This window comes from Mesitornis unicolor, unplaced genomic scaffold, assembly GCF_000695765.1.
Source record: "Mesitornis unicolor isolate BGI_N332 unplaced genomic scaffold, ASM69576v1 scaffold51317, whole genome shotgun sequence".
Taxonomy (NCBI): domain Eukaryota; kingdom Metazoa; phylum Chordata; class Aves; order Mesitornithiformes; family Mesitornithidae; genus Mesitornis; species Mesitornis unicolor.
Window position 1 is genome coordinate 1 of NW_010195489.1, and position 21,496 is coordinate 21,496.

The 21,496-nt window shown below is 40.3% G+C and overlaps 1 protein-coding gene across 1 annotated transcript in view; it reads right to left on the reverse strand.

The window, feature by feature from the left end:
- Positions 1 to 5,708: 5,708 nt before the first annotated feature.
- LOC104543491 (cytoplasmic phosphatidylinositol transfer protein 1) overlaps positions 5,709 to 21,496 on the reverse strand; it is a gene marked incomplete at its 5' end in the record, with an annotated part of 26,858 nt that continues 11,070 nt past the window's right edge. The window contains 3 exons of the mRNA XM_010188116.1: positions 5,709 to 5,968; positions 12,198 to 12,261; positions 13,006 to 13,161. Of these exons, the coding sequence (XP_010186418.1) occupies positions 5,709 to 5,968; positions 12,198 to 12,261; positions 13,006 to 13,161 (480 nt within the window). The remainder of the gene's footprint in view (positions 5,969 to 12,197; positions 12,262 to 13,005; positions 13,162 to 21,496) is intronic.

Genomic DNA, 21,496 nt, shown 5'->3' on the forward strand with positions numbered 1-21,496 from the left:
CTCCCCGGGGCGGCACAACCGCGCATGCGCCGCTGCCCGGGGCGGCGGAAACGGCCGAGGGCGGTCGGGATTTTCCGGGGCCCGTGGGAGCGGGCGGGGGCCACCATCGGGAAACTCAGCATCGCGACTTGGTGCGCTGCTGTCGGCTGGCCATGCTCTGCCCTATCGCGACTGCCAGCCCTGCCTTGTCGCTCGTAATTTTGCCTCATAGAGGACGGTTCCAAGCTCACTGTAGTGGCAAAGCCCCGGCCAGCGTCCCGGCTGTCCGCAGGACACGGCCTCAGCTCCCCGACCCCAACGGGGGCTTCGCGCACTGAAGTCACCGGGACGTTGTCACCGCAGACCTGAGGCCATGCAGGGCAGCCTGATTTCTGTCTCTTCTGTACCTTAAATATTTTCTAGGCCTATCTTTGTTCCTTGTGTCCTGTCCTAAGCTGCTGTGAAGGAAGCAGCTGAAGCTACTGTGGTTGTAGGTCAAGAGAGGTTCTCCCACTCTACTCTGCCCTGCTCACACCACATCTGCAATCTTGTGTCCAGTTCTGGGCCCTCAGCTCAAGAAGGACAGGAACTGCTTGAAAGAGTCCAGCAAAGCCACAAAGATGCTGGAGGGAGTGGAGCATCTCCTGCTGAGGAGCAGCTGAGGGAGCTGGGGCTCTTGAGCTTGGAGCAGAGGAGACTGAGGGGTGCCCTCATTCCTGGGGATCCATTGGGAAAGGGCAGTGTCAGGAGGAAGGAGCCAGGCTCTGCTCTGGGATGGCCAATGCCAGGACAAGGGGCAATGGTCCCAAGCTGGAGCACAGGAGGCTCAAGCTGAAGATGAGGACAAAGTTTGTGAGTGTGAGGGTTATGGAGCATGGCCCAGGCTGCCCAGAGAGGTTGTGGAGTCTCCTTGTCTGGAGACACCCAAAGCCCTGGCCGTGTTCCTGTGTGACTGCTCTGGTGATCCTGCTCTGGCAGGGGTTGCACTGGGGGAGCTTTCCAGGTCCCTTCCAACTCCTCATATTCTGTGATTCTGTGATTTCTCTACTGAACGAGTGACTGCCACTTTTCTGGTGCAGAGAAAGCTTTATTTCTATGAGTAAGCCTCCATGTAAAAGCTTAAAGAATCATTGTACATGTGAAATTTCTGTTGACTAAAATGAAGTGACTTGTAGACAAGTCTGAGAGGTTTCGAGTGCTCTTTTTTTGCAGTATTTACAACAACACTGGGCTGCCAAACCCTGCATAGGGAATTAGGTTCCCTACTGAAAAAGTTCCTTGTCAAGGAAGTGGTCATTTACAAATGAATGGGCCAACACCAGAAGGATGGGGCACCTGCCCCGATAAAATCTTGAGAAAGCTGAGGCACAACAAAACCCAGTAGATGCTGGAAGTGGTTTAAATTTTCCTTACCAAGCCAATTCTTTGTGCTATTTGATTTTCAGGAAGAGACTTCGAAATGTTAATGGCTGCGTTCCTTGCTAGAGAAGACCCAGTAAAAGAAAACAGCCGCGACTGTAAAGAATAATTGTTGGTAGTTTATTTACAACAAAATGCAAGGAAAAATACAATATTAAAAATAATAAATAACTTGGAAAAAATCAGAAACTACGTGATATGAATGAGAAATATGACAATCGAATTCTCCTGCTGAGCCTTGCATTATTTAACATGCAGAGCATTTCAAAACTTGGTCCTTCGTGGGTGGTAGTGATGTACTGCCTAATGCAGCCACCACTGCTCTAAGGAAAATAAATGAACTACTGGACATTCAGAGTCACGTGGAATTATCACACAAATGAAAGAAACCAATGAAACCTGTTTGAGTGACACCACAAAACTACAGGAGATCATAATTCAATGACCATGCTGTTCATTTAAAGCAAAACATTGTTAGACTTATTTAGCAATTTTAACTTACACATAGAAACCCAAGTCCAAACAATGGAAACAGAGAAGCTCCTATTGACAAGATCATGAGTTCTCTCTTACTGCACTCACTAATTCATAAAAAGCATATACAGTTGGCTTATTTCAAATGATAACACCTTGTTTTGAAGTTATGGTGCAGCCAGCTTCTAAGCAGTTTTAACAAAATACAGCGGTCTTGTTACAAACTAAAATCCAAGGAACAAATATTTCCGTTTCAAAATCTCTACAGCAGCAATTAATGCGAATTGGCTACTAGATGTCACAAAATCACCTTCCAGAATAATCAAAAAAGCCAAAGAATAAGGTCAAATAGTTTCTTTCCATAGGATTTATCCAGTCATTTACAAAATTCCCCATTACATTCATAAGAAATCCCATTAAGTACGTGTTTCAGGAATGTGCTGCGCCTCATAGTCTTTATGGATACCTCCCTTTTTTAATTTTTCAGATCTACCCTTCTAAAGCCTGCACTGAATTGCCAGTTATTTTGTAAGGATTGTCCTATATGAAATGCGTTAAAAGTACAAGCAAAGCTGGGAGAAGGTTTGAACAGAAACCCAAACGAACTAATCACGTTATTTGCTCCGAACTGCATTCTCCTTGATGAAAACCTCCTTGTGAAGCCCTAGCAGAGCTGCATGATGCAATCCTTCAGCCACCGTGGCAGAGAACAGGGACGCAGCTATTGTGCCTATTCAGCGTTGCTGTTTGGCACCGCACTCTAAGGATGTACTCACTAAATAATCACATCATTTATTTTTGCAAAAGAAGTGATGGGCACCTGCACAATGCTATTTTTCTTCTAGTAAACAGGTTTGAAAGTACAACAGAAAGCACTGTGACAAAAATCAGTAATGAAAACAACCTCTTTGCCTCAAGATGTTACACTGAAGTATTCAGACCTTCCTTCTCATTTAATTTTGTGTGGGTTTAAGTGCTTGCTGGGAATATTCTAGAGAAAGTTATCCTACCTCAAAAAACAAACAAACTAAAAGCAACCAAACAGCAAAAGATATTTAAAGATCATCTCGTCCAAATGGGTGGTGACGTGGGGAAAGCAAGGCAGAACACAGCAGAGGGTACTTACACAGGCAGTGAAAAGCCTGGGGTGTTTCTTACCCAAAGCAATGAAAGCCGCAGATGTTTTTATTTGCCTTTGTTAGGAAGCAGCACGGAGGCGATGTGGCTGAGGGTGATCCTTGCTGTGGCCAACAGTGAACTCGAGCTCTTCGGTCAATACCCGTGGTGCTCCTCGAGGACAGCGCTGCTCGGTGGAAGGGCTACGGCAGCAGCACGCGTAGATGGAGACACAGCGCTGAGCAGTCATTTCTTCAGTGACGTGGTCAGTGTCTTCCTCCTCCACCTCTGCCATGCAGCTTAAGAGCTGTGTCCTTTTCAGGTATGTTAATAGTTTTCAGACATGTCTTATCTCCAAACCTACTTAATACTATAACCAATGAATCCATGTGGGATTGGAAATCAATCAGCTGAGTAAGAGTAAAGGTACGACTGCTTTGGTCTGATAATCTCTGTCAAACCCAGATGCCAAAACGTATATAGAAATAATATGCAAGCACAAGGACATTATGACTATAGCTGACCAAATTTTTCTTTGACAAGCTAAAACTTAGTTGAAAAATAGGAAACCTAAACTATTTCTATGCAGGTCAAATCAGGAAATGAAAAAACAACCAAACAATCTTTTATGTTTTCAAAGGTTTCCCTTCTCTGCCAATGTTCCAATCTTACTATTACATAAATAATAATAATAGAAAGATTAGACCAGTTATAATAACAAATACTTCTGCACAGTTTTTAAGCTGGAATCCTAAACTGATGTAGGAAAGTTGTGTTTGCATCACTGCAGCGGCTTCTCTTTCACCAAAAAGTCATCACCCGTTAGTTTACTAATCACGCAGAATCACGAGCTCTGAGAAGAAAAGCAAAGGAAAACATGGAGAGGAAGTGGGAGAATGCAGGAGTCAGACCACAGCTCACCTACCAAGAGCTCCCAGATTTCGCTAGCTACAGGGTTTTAACTATCAAACAAATATACACTTGTTTTCAGTGCAGGTTGGCAATGAAATTACCTGTCCTGCTACTAAAACTACACTATAAATATCACACATTCAACATAACTTCTACTGGATCTACAGCCATTGAGAAGTTCAGTGCATTTCAGCCAGTCCAGTCACAGCACTGTGCTGAGAAGATGGCACAAACGTCCCTTCCAGGTAACAGGCCACCCCCAAAATGATTGTTCAATAGTCAGTGATAGTTCAGCTCTGGAGGACTCTCTTTTTTAAAAAATCCGTGTACCATGTCACCAGTGGTACCGAATATCACCCACACTGATTGTACGATTCAGGTAACAGCTGTCATTCACTGGGAATTGAGCAGCGCTTGTTTAACGTCTACTACAGCTGCCCACAGAGACAGACACTGACAGCAGTCATTAAAGAGCAACTGGTATGAAAGAGAACAAAGTACCCCAAATGGGGCTCAGCGGGGAAAGCTTCTCACTGAGCTTACATTTTGAAAAGGAAGGAAGGAAGAGACCACTTCTGCCATCTATTTTTCTCCTCCTTCCACAACCCACACTTCCCTAGCGGGAAACATCCTCTTCTACATTTAAATTCCTGAGATTGAAGAGTGATTTCACACGCAGACCAGGAAGAGCTCTTCTGTTTCCTTAACGTCACCCAACACGGGACTCAGCGGCCCCGTGATTCATTTGCTTTTTACAACGCTTGATTTTGTTCACTGCTTCCCTAGACCATGGTAAAGCCTGGAGCCAGCTTCCTGTTAGCAGAGATTGTGCTGTTTAGGAAAGATGCGAGGCAGGAAAGAAAAAGGAGTCTCATCTTTCCTTTACATTCAAGGTCTTAACAGCGTAACTACCACTCTTCTTCGAGTGAGGAAAAGACAGAATTCATTGGTTTTGCTTCTCAACTGGCTCAATTTAGCTGCTTTTTTTCAATCTCACACATGGAACGCCATTGATGAACACCAATACGGACTTAGGAGATCACAAAAGGACAGGGGGGAGTTATTAAAATACATTATCTACAAGAAATAGGTGGTTCCTTTTACAAATTCTGTGCAAGATAGAAATAGTTCAATGGCCTCAAAGTCAGTAGAACTAATTACAACTGGAGCTTCAATACAGCGGTATTTTAGGTTTGAAAAATTTTGAGTTTGTTATCTAGGCCCCAAATCCTGAGTCATATGAAGCAAAATGTGAATCTGAGTGATTGCTGTTGGTGTTCAAGTACAACGAGTTACCGTCAAAGGCTTGTGAATACACGGGAGAAGCCTGAGAGTAGGAAAGATTTTAAAATTGGCTATAAAAGAAGACAATGGGTGGGTTTATTTCCTGTTAACCCTGAATTCTAGTTGGCACTAATTTGCCTCAGAAGTCCTTGGCAGCTTTACTAAACACCTACTCCTAATTATAAATGCTATGACCTAGATGAGGATTTGTAGGTAGAATACTGCTACAGAAGGATTTATTTTCTTTTACAGGGTTCCCCTCAGACTCTGTCATTCTATGTCAGTAAGATGCACCATATGGCTTGAAACACTACTTGAGGAATATATAAACTACCTTCTCTTGCATGCACTTCTCTGAAGGTTTTAAGAACAAGTCTGAGGAAAAAAGTAATCTTTCCACACCAGTAAGATTATTTTAAGCAAAAGAAACAACCAACAAACCACCATGACCTTTGTAGAAACTGAGTTACATCACTCTTGCTGCGGTAGACATGGCTTATCAGGAGGAAACATGCTGGGTTAATTTAAAGGGGTTTTTTCGCTGGATCTGGAAGAGTGAGAGTTTCTGGAGCAGACTTTTTCCGAGGCCGGTCTTTGGGAACTGTTAGGAATTCAGGAGCATCTGTGGAGAGAGGAGTTGAGGGAGCACTGGATGGAGCACTGCGGGTTGAAGAAGGCATGGAAATGTTAGAGATAGATATTGCAGGTGGGAAAACCCCGATCTTCTTGTTGGTAGCTTCCTGAGTTGCTCGTTCAAACTCTCGGACTTCATCCATTGTCATGTCTTCAAGAAGGAAAGAAAGATAAAGGCACGTCAGAATAATTTAAAAAGATCATTTCATTATCTCAGTTAAACTACTTCCATCCAATTTCTAAATCAGGGAATGATCACTTATCATGCGTGTCATTAAGTGATTCTCCACATGAATGCCCTCCTATTGTAATGCACTGGTTGGAGTACAATACAGCCAATGTAAAGGAAATGAAGTTGAGTACATTAATCACATACTAATGGTTCTTCTCTTACAGAACGTTAGGGATTGGAAGGGACCTCAAAAGATCATCTAGTCCAAAACTTTAATTTTAACTGGGTCTGAACTGAATAAAAAGTGCTACCTCTGTAATTACTGGAAAAATCATTCCCAGGCAATTAAAGAACACATTTAGATACACAGTCAGAAAGTTGAGTTTTTCAGACCTTCAAACAAAATAAAACTGATAGGTTGGGGTTTTTTTTTGCATCTAGATTATGAGCATGAACGGGTAATGGGTTGCCACTGGTTTGTTCATTTACTGCAATTATCAAGGGATGAAAACCTCTCTCCCCTCACGCACAGCTTCTACCGACTCCCCGTCACAGCTACACGCACATAACCGGGGCTGCTTCGCTTTTCTACTGATAAAGCCTAAAAAATTCCCTCTCACTTGACAAAGCCGCTACAGGCTTTCCAACTTTTCCACCTACAACCCGTACTTATGGCCAACTGACAATTCCGCCGCTTAATTTCCTGCAAAACAGAGGCGAAATGGGACGAGCGCAACTTAAAGCCACTTTGCAATGGAAAATGGGGTCCACGAAGCTTGAAAAGCCGTGAGTCTCCTCACGCAGGGGACAAATGTGTCGCAGTGCTGCAGAACCCACAAGAGGGCAGAGCGATCCCAGCGTAGACGCGCTCGGAGCTGAGCCCTGCAAAACTTGGTTGATAAAATCCCAAACGAATGACATCTGCTACAAACGGGTAAGTCGAGCGAAAAATCTGCAAGGCTCTTCCAAAACCTGCTGCTTCGTGTCTGCATTGCCTGCAAGATGTCCACTGAGCCAACTGAAATGAGTTTTCACTGAACTTCATGTTAAATTTGTATATTTGAAGTATTTCATTAAAACATTTTGTAGATTCTTTGAGCTCTGACAGCTCAAAAAAACCCCAGAAATGAAAGCACTAGCATTTTAATCAGTTTAAAATTCTGGAACATTTGGGTCTCTGAGACACGAGACTGGCAACGGTGCTTACCATATGTATGATAAAATCCTACGCTTTCAGAACATCAGTACTTTTTACTACTGCCCAGCTGCATGCATCTTGGCTGCAGATATTACCCAGAAGAAACTTTATGTTGTATTCCAAAATCATATTAAATAAACAAAAGCACGCAATGTTGCCAGCTGCCTTCTCTCTTCCCCGCAGATGACATTGCAGGGAGTTTTCAGCCTCGGCTGCCAGTTATTAGGAGTGAGGACTGAGCTATTTTCCAATCTGAGATAAGTGGTGGAAATAAACAGATGGTCTCAGAGGAACTGCACCTACTTGCGCTGGTGATGGATTTGAACCTGCTTTGCTGATTTACATTTTGTTTCGCCCTGTAACGGCGTGTGTGGCGTTTCTGAACTTAAAAGCACCTTGACATCAAAGGGAGCCCGTGCATTCACATCGGCTATTTTTGACTGAGGACTTCTATACCACATGAAACAAAAGTTGTCCTGGATAAATGAAAGTGAAGGAGGACAGGAGGATTTCTCAGTTTACTGGCCATTTAAGTGCAGGCTGATTAAAGTCTTACTATGTGGTGTCCTTCAAGACTGTTCATTTCAAATTCAGACATGAAATACTTACTGTCTCTTCAGTTGACTTTGGCTTTTTAGCTCACGCTTGCTTTTAATTCACTTCTGTTCAGACACACACTCAAGTAAAACAAGTCCTTATCCTGAGCTACAAAGGCTCACACTCTTTTCTTTTTCCATTAATGACAAATTCTGTTCTGACCTCAGTGGCAATTTTGCCACGTGGGAACTAAGGATGGCTGACTTCATTCAAAGCCAAACCCTGAAGTGTAGAGCTGAAATCAGAACTCATTCTCAATTTACTGCTCAGCTAAGGAGTAACCTTGATGTGAACAGAGCTGCAGCACTACAAGCACAAGTATCACCCTTCTGGTTAGTACTCAGATGGCATCTTCGCAGGCTGGTGATAATTTTTACTAAGTAAGAACAACACGAAGACCTCAAGACTTCACCCTTCAGGCCTCGCCCCACACACTTTACATGAGTAAAACCATCACTACAGCACACTTGGTAGAAATAAAGGAATAACATTTCAAAAGCAAGTATCACTGCATCATTTCTATGTGCAGATAGTAATAATTTCTAATTTTAGGACTCTGCTTCAGGGGCTCATATTAGGAACTTAAATACAGCATGAAGTTTTCAGAATCTGAATCAAAGAACCTACACAGAAACCTGTCCTTCTCCACAAACTTTTCTCCGAAAATACTTCTCACCTTGTTGGTACGTAATCAATGACAACATTAAAATTAGTTTGAAAACAGTGAATAATTCATTAGCTTTTCCTTTTTCCTGGTGAAGCAAACAATTTTATCAGTCTCATAGAAATTTTCCACTCCCCGTGTTCCTGGCTTTTTGACTGAAGCACTCTGAACTCTTGCGTTTTTTAACTATTCAAATAACACAAGGTAAAACTGGTATTTAACTTCCTCTTCGAGCATCCAAAGGAAAGTTGAGACTTGTGTTTTCCTGGAAGACAGGGAGTTGTAGACGAGCCCAACCCCACCCTTTCTTACATCAGTGGCAGTCTGCAGCGCAAACAAAAGGCAGGATTGCACTTCATGGAGAAAGATTCTGTTCCTACTGAAGCAAAACCTCCCCAAAACTCCACTGAGTGGTCAGCAAGATCAGTTGGTTGCTCTTCCCTGATCTGCGCAGGTGTAATAGGTGAGGGCGGGCAATATGTTTTAAAAAGTGACATACTCTTGCTTTGGCATGGCTCTCTATTTCATCCACAGTAGATGAATGTTGGTTGCAAACTTTAATGTTGGTTTTTTCATGCATATTTTTCTCGTATTCTCGAACATCATCCATAGTCATATCTGTAAAAAGTTCAAAATTGTTGGCATTTTCCATTGATTCAGTGCAAACTTTCTTTTTCTAAGGAGAACGTTCTAGGAACACATCGTCTTTCAGCAGAAGCCAAAAAAGAATTTAAAAATAAAAGCATGGAGCAACTAGCTTTATGAAAACTAACTCATAAAGGTAGTTAGATCAGCCAAGGAAGGTGTGAGAAGGTTAAGTCAAAGGGAGTCAGAGAACAGGAAGGAGTGGAAATTGTTCAGGAGTATCTGTGTAACATTAGGTAGGCACAAAGTACTGAAGTGCAGGCCTTGGCGAAGGCCAAGATCTTCTAAAAAGATTTTAGAAGATCCCTTGGAATAAAGGATAGATACAGAAATATTATAAAGATTTACTTACCACGCCAGGAACTTTCAAAAAGATTTTAAGTTATCTTTGCATAGTACATCTCATAACCAGCAAACATTCTTACTGTTAGAGCACACATCAGCTTAGATTCCAGAAACTAACACTCAATTATACCAGTAACTGAATAGCGAATACGTTCACAGTTTTGTAGCCTCGAGTGATTTAATGAAAGGCAAGAAATAGAAATATTCTACAAATCAGGCCAGTTCTACCGTGGGATCATTTGTCAGTGTCTGGACATGCCTGATGTTGTCAGACTAGTGCATACTCTGTTAGGTGCTCGCTATGGAACTCAGAGCAATTATTACAGGTTTTAAAAAGATTTGTCATAACCCACACTTCCAGTAAAAACACACAGAATTCAAGTCATTGACTCATGACCTTACTCTTCGGAGTATTCCCATGCCTTCAAGAAATCTACTTGAGAGTAAGGTGTAAGTAAACATGAAGGCAGGCAGAATTCTGGCTTTAACAACGGTTCGGTAACTTCAGAGCCACATGAAAATAGCCATGTTTTACTCACAAAACTCAAATAGTGTTTTATTAGCACAGCATACTTGAGTACCACTTGTGTACACTGTGCTGTCGTTCCTGAGGCTGTCATTTTTCTTAGGTTTCCTATGTGCCACTTGGATTTGTGAATTCTTGTATCACACCACCCCTTGTGATACGAGGCTCTTGCTGCATTTTACGAGACAGCTTTTAAGGGAAGATATAACTTTGGCTGTTAAATCAGTGCCACAATGTAATACTTCATCAGTGAAAATGAAATGCACTTTAACATTTTGATCAAAAGGAAACATGGAATATCACTATCTCAGACTCTTTTAGTCTTTTTCTGTTATCTGGAATGAAAAACAAGCTCAGAAGCCATGTCAGTAACATGCTAGGGATGCATTTTGCCAAGCAGAGAACATGCTCTTTATTAGTAAATAACAGGGTGAAAATAGATTACCTTAATAATAAAGCTAAATACAGTTTAGTACACTTACTGACAAGACACACTCATACTTACAGTATCAGTAACAGTAATCAGTCAGTAATATCCATAACATAACACATTGTTTAATAATTGATTTTATTACACGGATTATTTGATTCGGTTTAGCACAGAGTTACCTAAACTAACTTTCTGCACTTTTTCAAAAAATAACCCTTGCAATATACTTAGCCTTTATTCACATCTATTTTAGTAAGCCCCAATTTTTTAGGTTTCGTACTTAGCCTGACAATTAAGTTCTAAAAGGACATGATATTATTTAGTAAAAAGACTCCGTGTGACAGCAAAAATCCACAAGATAATCGTGTATCACGGTATTTCATTTGTGGAAAGACATTCATTTTTGACAGGGTACATTCAAAGTTAAGGTGGGAAAATCTGTGGTGAAATGGTTCTGGGCTAAACCTTTTCCATGTGTTTTACTTCATGATTACTCGTTTGTTACCATTATCAATAACTCCACTAAAGTGCAGATGGCTTTTTGCTTCCCAGTAACATTTATGTCTCACTTTAAGAGGTATTTTGTGCAGACTTGGGGCAAATTTGCGAGCTCAATTTTTACATGAAGTCAGGCTTCTTTATTTGCAGACATTCCCTGACTTTGTACAGGGGAGAGAATGGATCATTGTATTTCAGGTAAAAAAATGAAAAAACCCAACTATATATATAAAAATTTAATATATCTTAAGAACTCTTTCTCACTGGATACAAAGCAATCTTACTACTTTCTGGCTATCCCAAAATAGAAGGTATTTTTAGTAGATGTCAGTATTTTCATGATCACTACAGCACAAGGTTTTCATGCAGTATTAAATTTACAAGAACATTGTGATTTCAAGATAATTTTTTTCTATATTTTCCAAAAGACAACGCAATGAGTTTGTTGTTAGATTCCAGTGTAGATTACTCAGGTTTATGAAGCCACTGGAGATGGGTGTTTGCACCTATTTGACTATTTTTAAGCAGTGCAGAATGTCTCTGAGTTTTGAGGAAGGACAGGTGTCATTCTGAGCCATGAAGTGCCTCAAATGGTGCTTCCTGAAGCTTAAGGAGAGTCTTAATAAACACTCAAAATATATTCCCAAATTCCTATTATATGTTACCGGAATGTCTCAGAAACTGCTCTACAAGTATCTGTGATTATGGATACATCTCACTGAAAATACATCTAAAAAGCACAAACCCTGTGAGCTTATTTTATAAAATGTAATTGGCTGTTTTGATATTCAGATTGCTTGGTGCTATTGGAAGTGCCCATTCCTACAGCTGGTTCACGGATTCAGAACAGTTTTTGCATGCAGCTGCTGTTGAATCAGACCCAGCAGGCTTTACATTTATATCCATTTTTCAGAAAGGATGTTAAAGCTCCATCTTTTCTTTACTGCAGTCCATATGAGCAGTTTAAAACTTCCCTAAAAAGCTGAAACTGTGTTGGATCAGAGGCCCAAGGAGTTTGCAGTATGGAAATGACTGCGTGTTAATGCAGTCTTAATAAGAAGCTTTATTCAAACCTGCATGCGGCTCTCCACAGAGACGGCTCTTGGCAGGGGCAGCTCCTATCTGCCTGCAATGCAGGGGGACGAGACTGAGCACAGTTCAGAGGAACTGCACATGGTTCCCTCTCTCTCCTGACCAACTTACACCAGGACCTGGTGGTCCATGAAAGCAAGTGGAAATCTGTTGTTCATTGTCATAAGCTTTGCAGCAGCCCCTTTAAATAGGTGAAATTTGGAGAATACTTACCGTACCACTCATCAACCCAGGCAAAAGCCTGCCGGTGCCCGATCAACAGTATATCTCTGACCACCTGCGAAGCAAGGAAAAGGTTAAATACCTCTGCAGCAGCAAAACATTTGAGAAAAGTAAAATTGTTGGCTTTCCACAAGACTTAAAAGTGAAAAATATTCCATCAGTTTTGTCTCTACGCCCTCGAAAACCAGCCCTACTGACTCTGAAGGTCTTGGAGTCCAACCTCCCAGTCGAGGTGGATCTGTTGCCAATGCTGGATCGCATCAGCATGGCTTTGACTGGCAAGGGATGCCATCTGGGGATGTGTGCAGAATTCATCAATCTTTGGGCAATTAGACTGGATCGCTGCTTTTTCCTTGCTGGCTTTTTAAACAAGTGGAAGGTCAACACTCCGAAAAATATTATAATTTGGCTGTTATGCCAGTTATATTATTAACTTTTTAGCAGACTGATTGGTAATCATTCCCGTTACCTGTTTTTAAGAAATTCTGCACATCATCGCTACATGTACGATCGTCACGTATACTTATAAATACTTCAGCTCATATATTTATCACAGCATTGAAAATGTTACTGACAGCTTTTCTCAACCTTAGACCTGAGCAGCTCTGGGCTCTGTCAAGTTTAAGCCCAGAGATGAACTTCTTGGCTCTGCTTCAGATCTTTCAGACCTTGAGAGGGGTCTGCAAACCAGATTCGGCTGAGCTCCCTCGCTTCTACACAGCCACGGTTACCTTCCTGTGCAGGGTAGTGCTCAATTCTGCTGATGGGAAGGGTAAGAAACAGCTCCTGTTTCACTGACCTTGTGTACAAACTGCTCTACTCTGGTTTGAAGTCCCCAGACTTCAAATTTCACCGTCACGAGTTTGTAGGAGCACATAATTGGCTGATGGGTCTCTCTCCAGCCTTCTTTTAGTTGGCCTCTCCCCGTCTTCTGTGACTTGAAATATTTAGGATCCTGCAAAACAAAGGAAAAATATTGGGAAATGCAGGAGAGGAAGTCCTGTTTATCAGTTTGCTAAAGTAAATGTTTTGATAAAACATAAAATATGAAAACATGCTAATAAACATAATGAAAAAGTAATATGGAATTGACTGAAATAAGCACCAAGATACACTAAAATCCAATCCTGTCTTGTATCCAACAGCCAGTGAGTCGATGGCAGCATATTCTGGGAGATGCTTTGACAATCATATCATCTAGGACATTTTCTGCTACAGGAAAATATGTTATTGCAAGTCATTATAATACAATGCACTCCAAGTGTTATTTATGGCCTTGGGAAAAAATAAAAACGTTGCTTGTCCAGAGCGTGCTTTTCCACTGCTCCCTGAGTGTCACTAACCAGTACCTTCTGCCCATGCCTATCTTCATAAAATCCTGTCCAATTTGAGCTTTGACACAGCGACACTGGTGTGACCCTGACAATGCCATTTTCAATTCTAAGTGAACTTTTATAGCCATGTGGGCAGCTATGAAAATCCTCCAGTTTGGCCTTCTCTGGTAACAGCCGAGTTATGGACAAAACACGGACTAATTTCAACTCTATCTCTCTTTTATGAACTGGAAAACCAAATAAATTTATGTTGAAATTACAACAGGAGGACTAAAAAATACCAGTAAAGAGATTGGTTCATCTTTCAAGTTTACTTTTATCTGTACAAGATGCAGTTTCATGTATCAAAGTGTTATTTTCTGTATTGGTATAATTCCATTTCACTTTATGTCCAATCCTACTAATTATAGCTTGTAAACAGAAATAACTTCCAGTTAAGCATTGATTTTCAAAACTTGAAAACAGTGTAATTTCAGTGGATTCATAGTGGAGCTTTTAAAATCTGTCTTCAGGAATAAAGAGCTTTTAAATCCATCCTTTGTTATAAAAGCAGTTCAACGTGTATTTACGTATGGGCTTAAATAATGCGCCACATGGAAGACAATAAGGAGAAAAACTGACAAAAAACTGATAAGACTACTCTGATCTTCATTTTCTTTTATTCAGAGTGAGCTTATATATCACTCAGCATTCTTTGTTTTCCCCATGTTTAGTTATCTCCTGACTTGGCTTCCGATTTTATCCATAAACTGAAGCTCTGTCATTAAAAGCTGCTTTACAAAGCTCTAACGAGGTGACAGTCTTCCTCCTCTGTGAAAGTCATCGCTTTTACTGCTGACATATTCTTTTCTAAATCGAAACTTTAATAATAAGGTTTCAATGTTAAATCCCCATAAAAACCAATTCCACATCGTCATAGATCAGAGCAACACACCGCTGTATGTCACAACTCAGTCACGTGCTGTTGCCAATCTTCTCACCCAATAAAGCTTTGACCTCAGATTGATCTAGAGATTTTCTGGTTGAAGGAGCTGTTTTATAACTGATCATTACCTGAAGCAATCAATATAATAATAACAGCAACAATAAAAAGTAAAAAGGGAAGAACTAAGACATAATATTGAGAAAGATGTAAAATTCTAGTAGCTGGTTCTATGAATAAAGAAGTAATTACAGGAAATACGATTTCAAACATTCCTGCAAAAATATTCCAGTGTAAAAGTATTTCTAAAAAGGAAAATCAAAGGAAAACAGTTTTCTTACATAGACATACGGTGTGAGTGTGATGGAGCCATTGTCTTGATTAAGCATTTCAGATACGCACTTATCTATAATGGAATAACTTCAATGCAGTCCAAAGGGATTTAATGGAATGAATTTGAGTCAGTATCAAGTACTCAGAATTTATAAATAATAATTAAATAATGAACAGCTACCCCACGTGATTGCTCAGTCAGGCATAAAACTTGTGTCTCATTCAAGAACCGTCTGGAGGCTGTGAAAACAGTGGTTGGGTTGGGTTGGGTTGGGTGAAGTGAACCCAGCAGACAAGGGGATTCATAGTGGAAATTGTTCTTAATTTGTCGACCCACAAATAATCCATCTACTGCAACGCAATTCACCCATGACATCACTCCTAGCTGCAAATTCCTTTAACAGTGTTCAGAGATGGCACTTCTGCTTAATCATCCCTTAATCATGTCCATTTCTCTTGCAGGACATGATGCTTACTCACAAATTGGCTGGGCAGTTTCAAGCGAAGAGCCAGGCAATGACGGACAGTTTGGACAACTTATATCTAATAGCTTTTATGGAAATTCCAGCCTTTCTGAAAATACTAACATATTGGTCTGATAAAACTGTAGAGTGATGAATGGGAGCCAGGACGAAGAAAGAATTCAGAGGAACAGATTTCCAGCCTGCTGCATGAAAGATCAAAATAGTAAAGATTTTACAGAGTGCTTGCTCAGGTGAGCTATAACTCAAAGACTGCGTATCAGCAGAGCAGTGGGACGGAAGATACACAGCAACATCAAGCAAAGTGAACTTGAGAGTTTAATCTCTAGGCCACCAATTCACAGGGCATGAGTGTTTCACAGAGGTGAGTCGTTACCATCAGCAAAGCTGACATCACTGGGCTTTTTACGTGGATGCTAAAAAAATTAGATGTTTAAAAAAGTCTTGGACTATTTTAGAAAGGTGTAAATTCTGGCTCAGCAATTGCTTGTGCTATGGTTCATGAGAGGAAGTGTTTAGGAGAAGAATCTTTATATTTATCTCTATGTTTTGCATATATTTACACCTTTCCTAGTCCTCTGCCATTGACCACAGCCAATATCACACTGGTAATATTTCACTCTTCAATGTCTGATCCAAAGCCCACTGAAATCAATGAGAACTTAGACATGAAAGCCACAGTCCAGGATAATTTTATACACCTAACTCATGGCTTCAGATTGTCAGATTAAGTTTCACAGCCTGGAATTCTTTCTGCAATTAGGCATATAAGGCCCTTCTGAAAAAAAAAATGAAGCAAGGATGATTAAATGTCTACGAAATGCAAGTAGAAATAATATTGGTGCACAGCACTACTTCTCCTGCTGCTTTCCATGCCACAGCCCACTGGTTAGGTCAGTCAGACAGAACAAATCAGACCCCATCCTCACATCCCTGCAGGTCCCAGGAAGAAGCACTGAGCCTGTACCAGATCATGGCTGTTCGGTCCCGTTCCTGGGAAGGGCTTGGCAATTTGCAAAACCAGTACCAGAGGCACCAGGCCGCAGCGAAGCCGCGTACGCTCTGGGCAGGAATTGCGGCACACGTGAGTTTGAAACTTCTGTCACTGACTGGAAACTGGACAAAGCTGCTCTTTGCTCTGTCCCCATTTTCATGTTATTATTTAGATCATTAATTTTGTGTACGCTTGATTTTTGCTTTTCACCACCCATGCCTTCCTTTCTGGAGAAGCCCTCATCCAAAAAATACTGCATCTATTCATTGCTTCCCCCTTAGTTTATCTACCGGCAAAATCCTCAATCTGTTTTAAATGTAATGGCACAGCTAAAATCTTTTTTGTTTAAATAACCTTCTCGTCCTTTTATCAGACACAATTTATTAGGAAAGCCCATCTGGCAAATCCTTTTGCTAAAGAGGAGCAAAACCTACTCTGTATTTGCAATACATTATTGCCAGGTGCAGAGTGATTTAAAAATAGCACTTCTGCTAACAGAGCAGAAACATCATTACCCATGAGCTGGGCTTATTAGAGAATAAAACGTAAAATTACCATAAAATAAAATAAAAGCCACAGTGCGATGGCTATGGTTTCAAACATCGCACTCTCCCAGTGTTTCCTACTTAGGCCACATCTGGTGGCTCCCGGCTCAGCACGCTCGCTGTTAGAGAGTCCATTATTTAGCATTTACCATTTATTTACTTAACCTTCCTCATGGACTGCAGACGTCACGGGCATCAGATGCAGAACTGAAACACCCTTTCCAGCAGGCAAACACCAACGTGTTGACAGTATGGCACTGGCCTGTCGCAGTGCCTTTACAGATTTAATTCTGAAATGTTATTTTTTACTTAAAGTTAAATAATAAAAGACACCCGTTGTTTACAGAAAACTTCCAAACCTGACTGTGCATGCTTTCCTTTCGCTTTGCCATGGTATCAGGCGTGATTTGAAGATCCCATGCTATTCTGCAGCTGGCAGCACCTCCTTTGTCAGAAGCCTGCAGGGAACATCTCGCTAACCTTGTCACTGCTCTGTCTCGAAAATTACTTGCTGGTTTTAAGGCCATTTTAGCAGGGAAAAAGATCCCCAAGCTGAATATGCTCTGCAGAGGTGAAAGTGCATTGAGCTTATGCCGTGCATCCCATGCTCTTACTGGAAGGTGCTCAGATGGCCCAGAAACCCCTTCCTTCCTTCCTTTTGACGCATGGATTTGTTTTTTCAGACTCCTACTGCAATATATTCCACCACCGTGCTTTTGAAGTGCAGTCAATTCTTTTTTTCCCCTTTAAGCTGAAGACCATTTTGTTTGATCTTGAATTTCAGAACCAATCCTTCATGGTTTTAATACATGTGATCTGGCATTTCGCCATCAGCTGTAGTTGCTAGGTTTTGGATTTCAGCTTATATAGCTGGGGCTTTGGAAAGATTTGTTGATGTCAAGTTGCTACTATACAGAGTTATTTTTTAAAGACTTTTTTTTTCTCTTTTTGGATTTGCCATTAAAATGTATTTTCTGGAAGAGCCAGCTAAATACTTCAGAATTGGAAATACCGGGGCAGTTCTGAGGTGCTAAAATATGCTAATCCAGCCAGCCCTGATGTAAGCTCACAACTGAAGTTAGTAAGAAGGAAATGTTCATCTGTTTCTGCTGTGCCCTGTACTGAAGTGGACGTACAACAGTGCAGCTGTGCTGACATCAGAAAAGACAGCGACTGCAGAAGAACCCTGCAGCAGCTGCATGAGATCTTTCTGTTTGGAGGTAACTTTAGAAGTTTATTCCATTTGTCCAACTCCCAACTGCTTTGTTATAAACAAGAAATGAAACACTGTTAATTCTGAGAACTTGAATATAGTGGCAAAGAACATTGTGCTCAATAGCTCACATCTACAGTAAATGCTTCATTTCAGTGAATGATTCACTTGAGGCCCTCAGGCTTCAGCACAGCTCAGTTTTATTCTTTCCTGTCATTCAGATAAATATATATGTCTATATGGGGAATACACCATGGCTGGTGATACATATTCATTGACGGTAAAGTCATGAGGAAATGACTTTACAAAATATACAACTCCTCTTACCTGCAGGGTTGCACATTCTTGATACAGAAATAGAAAATTCTGTATTCAGTGTAATATGTACATTTGGATTTGGAAACATATGTGACTCCTTACAGAAAAACAGGCAAACCTGTTAGCTTGGATCTAGATTCAAGCTTTCTTAATTTGGAACCACACATTTAAACTGCTTAAAAGTTAAAGGATTTTTAGGTCCATGCTTGTAAAAAAAAATAAAAAAATAAAAAGCTTTATTTAAGACGTGGCAGCACTGCTAAATATTCTGGTGGCTGCTTCACAGTGAGGTTTGTAGATGGTCATTAAGTTAAATTAAGTCTTCTGCTTTGGGATACTCAGAATTGCTGCAGTTACACCTCCTCCAGTCTTCCACAAGGACAACTCAGAAACCAGCATACCTCCACAGCAGGCAGAATTGGACTCTGTGTGTGTGTGTGCAGTGCTAACTAAACTGCCTTCTGATTCACTATTTACTTGGTGATTTAAGTCCTTTTGTGCATACACGGACAGATAAGCCCTCTGTTCTTAAGGGAATTCAAATCACCGGGATGCTTCTGGCCAAGAGATCGCTCTATTATTGCAAAGGCTCCTTTGAAAGTGCTCCTCAATGAAACAGCTCTCCTTAAGCCTCCAGCTAACTCTATTTTTTACTTTTCATTTTTAGTTACTATTTAGAAGGAGGGAAAAAGCTGATATGCACAAAGTTGAATTCAATCATTTTCCCTTCAACCAGCACGGCATTTCCATGGAACGCGTTTCCCCTCTCATCAGTACCAGCACAAGTCAATGAGTGATGCAATGCAAATGGAGCATTATCCATACGAAGTTGTTTCATACATTTGGTCTTTTTATGTGTGAATCATTATTATGTAAGTTACAATGTAAGGAAGGAAACAGATCTGTTGATAAGATTCCTGTCAGGGCAACTGAAAAATGGGTTTTTAGCTCATAGATGAAAGCAGAGAAGGGTTGCTTTGCTTGTCTGTGCTGAGCCTGATGCTATGGGTCCCTTGGATATCTCCCAAAGCCTCCTGTGAAACTGCACTATAATTACACGATGTTGGTGTAACACGTACACAACCTTATCTTCTACTTACAGAAAGAAGAAAACCAGCACTGAAGCTGCTGTGGTTCGTTCTGTTATAATCAATGAGTTATTTGATGCACTAACTCAAAGAAAGGTCACAGTCCAATTGCAGAAAGGGGCTTTTCATACAGAGGACTCTGAAAAACTTATGCTATTGACCCAAACGGCTTATGAAGGATAACTGAGCATTTTAAAGCTAAAAATAACGGAAATCACAAACACTGGCTTAACAGCAGCTCTGTAATTAGTGCTGTCTGATCACATCAGAAGTCACTGTCTACAAGCAGGCTCATCAGCTCTAACAGAGCAAGCAGTTGAAGTAGTGTGAAAGCTTTCAATTATTTAAGCTACCTCTCTAATACACAGCGATACAACTAAATAATGACATTTACTGTTAAAAGCTAAGGTATATTTTTAATTGAAGAGGCATGCACTTTTGTCAGGATATAAAAGATATCTAAAGCTCATTTCCAGAAGCTGCCAAGTGTGCTGACCCTGACACAGAACTTGCTTAATTTTAAGCATGTAAAAGATCCACTGAAATGCAGAGATTACCAACACGCCTGAAGTTCAAATCGCTCTCATTGGTCTTTCTGGATGGGAGTCAGAACACTTATTCTGTGGGATCTAATTCTTAAATCCTGAGGATCGTACCTCACTTTTAATCTTTAAACTTAGTATCAATTCAGATTAAATGATCCAAGAGCAGACAAATTGTTGTTATTAGTGTAACTAAACTACCTTACAAAACCTTAAAGTAAATGGTTTTCATTTATTTCTGAAACTGTTATTTGGAAAACTCAGGCTGTTTCTCATTTACATGGAGTTACTTTTTATGCTGTTCTGGTTGAAAACAGACAGAAATTACATCTACAAACATTAAAAGTATTTTTACAGTCCCTGAATTATGTAAGAGGCCTCTTCAGAAATGGGAATTTGGCTTCATATTCATCACATGGCAGCATTAAAAAACCATAGTTTGTAAACTTTGGAAGATATTGAATTCAACTATTATTAATTGAATAGAAATTACAGTATGTGCACAGTTAAATGCTATGGTGCTGGTACTATTTTATAAGAATTCTGAAATAGAATTTTGTAGCCAACACATAAATCATCCCTCAGTACAGAAAAAACAACAGATGCTGGGCTATTTTTGTTGTTTAAACCCATAGAAAATTCCACTTTGCTTGGAATTGGGTTTCTAGATTTGTTTTTGAAATAACAAAACAAAGACTGAAATTCTTTTCTCACTTAACATGAGGCTGGTTTTCTGTATCATAAGAGTATATATATGGAAAATATGGTTCATAGTTATTATATATATGGAAATTATGGTCCATAGTTGGCTACTAAAAATGGGAAAAGGAGAAAAGTAAAGTTGAAAAACTAGCTGTTACCTTTGTGTTTACAGTTTATGGAAGTGCACACACTGAGATGAAAAAATCCTAAATTATTTATTTAAAACACAGTCAAATGCTGACCCTTCAATAGCAGCAGCCATCCCTCAATGGAACCACAAGACCACGGAGTTCAGGTAGGATGATGAGACCAATAAGCTCTTACATGAGTGTTATCTAATTTTTGGTACATAACAGATGGGTTTCATTATCTAAGGAAACTAATAAAATTACTTCTCATTCTACTGCAGACCCAATTCTCTTTTATGACCTGTACATAAAATTTGAAATAGGATCTATAAATGGAAGATAACAAGTACCTGACTTTTTTTAGTCTAAAAATCATGTCTCTGTGGTATAGAAATATATTCATTGGCAAGTCTTCAATTTCTAGCCTAAAAATGATTCTGTAGTCTTGTTTTGTATAGTCAAACAGCTGCCATACTCATTGCCAGCTACGAATATATACTTGGCTCCAGAGGCAAATCATATCTCCAAAATTAAATGCAAGCACCGATCTGATCATTCCACTTTAGCTACTCATTATGAACCATCCTTTTTTGAGTCTGAGGTTAAAACATTGAGACCTCATCTGCATTTCCATGGTGGCTGCTGATTTTAAAACAGCACGTTGCATTGACCTAAAAGAAAGACGCTCT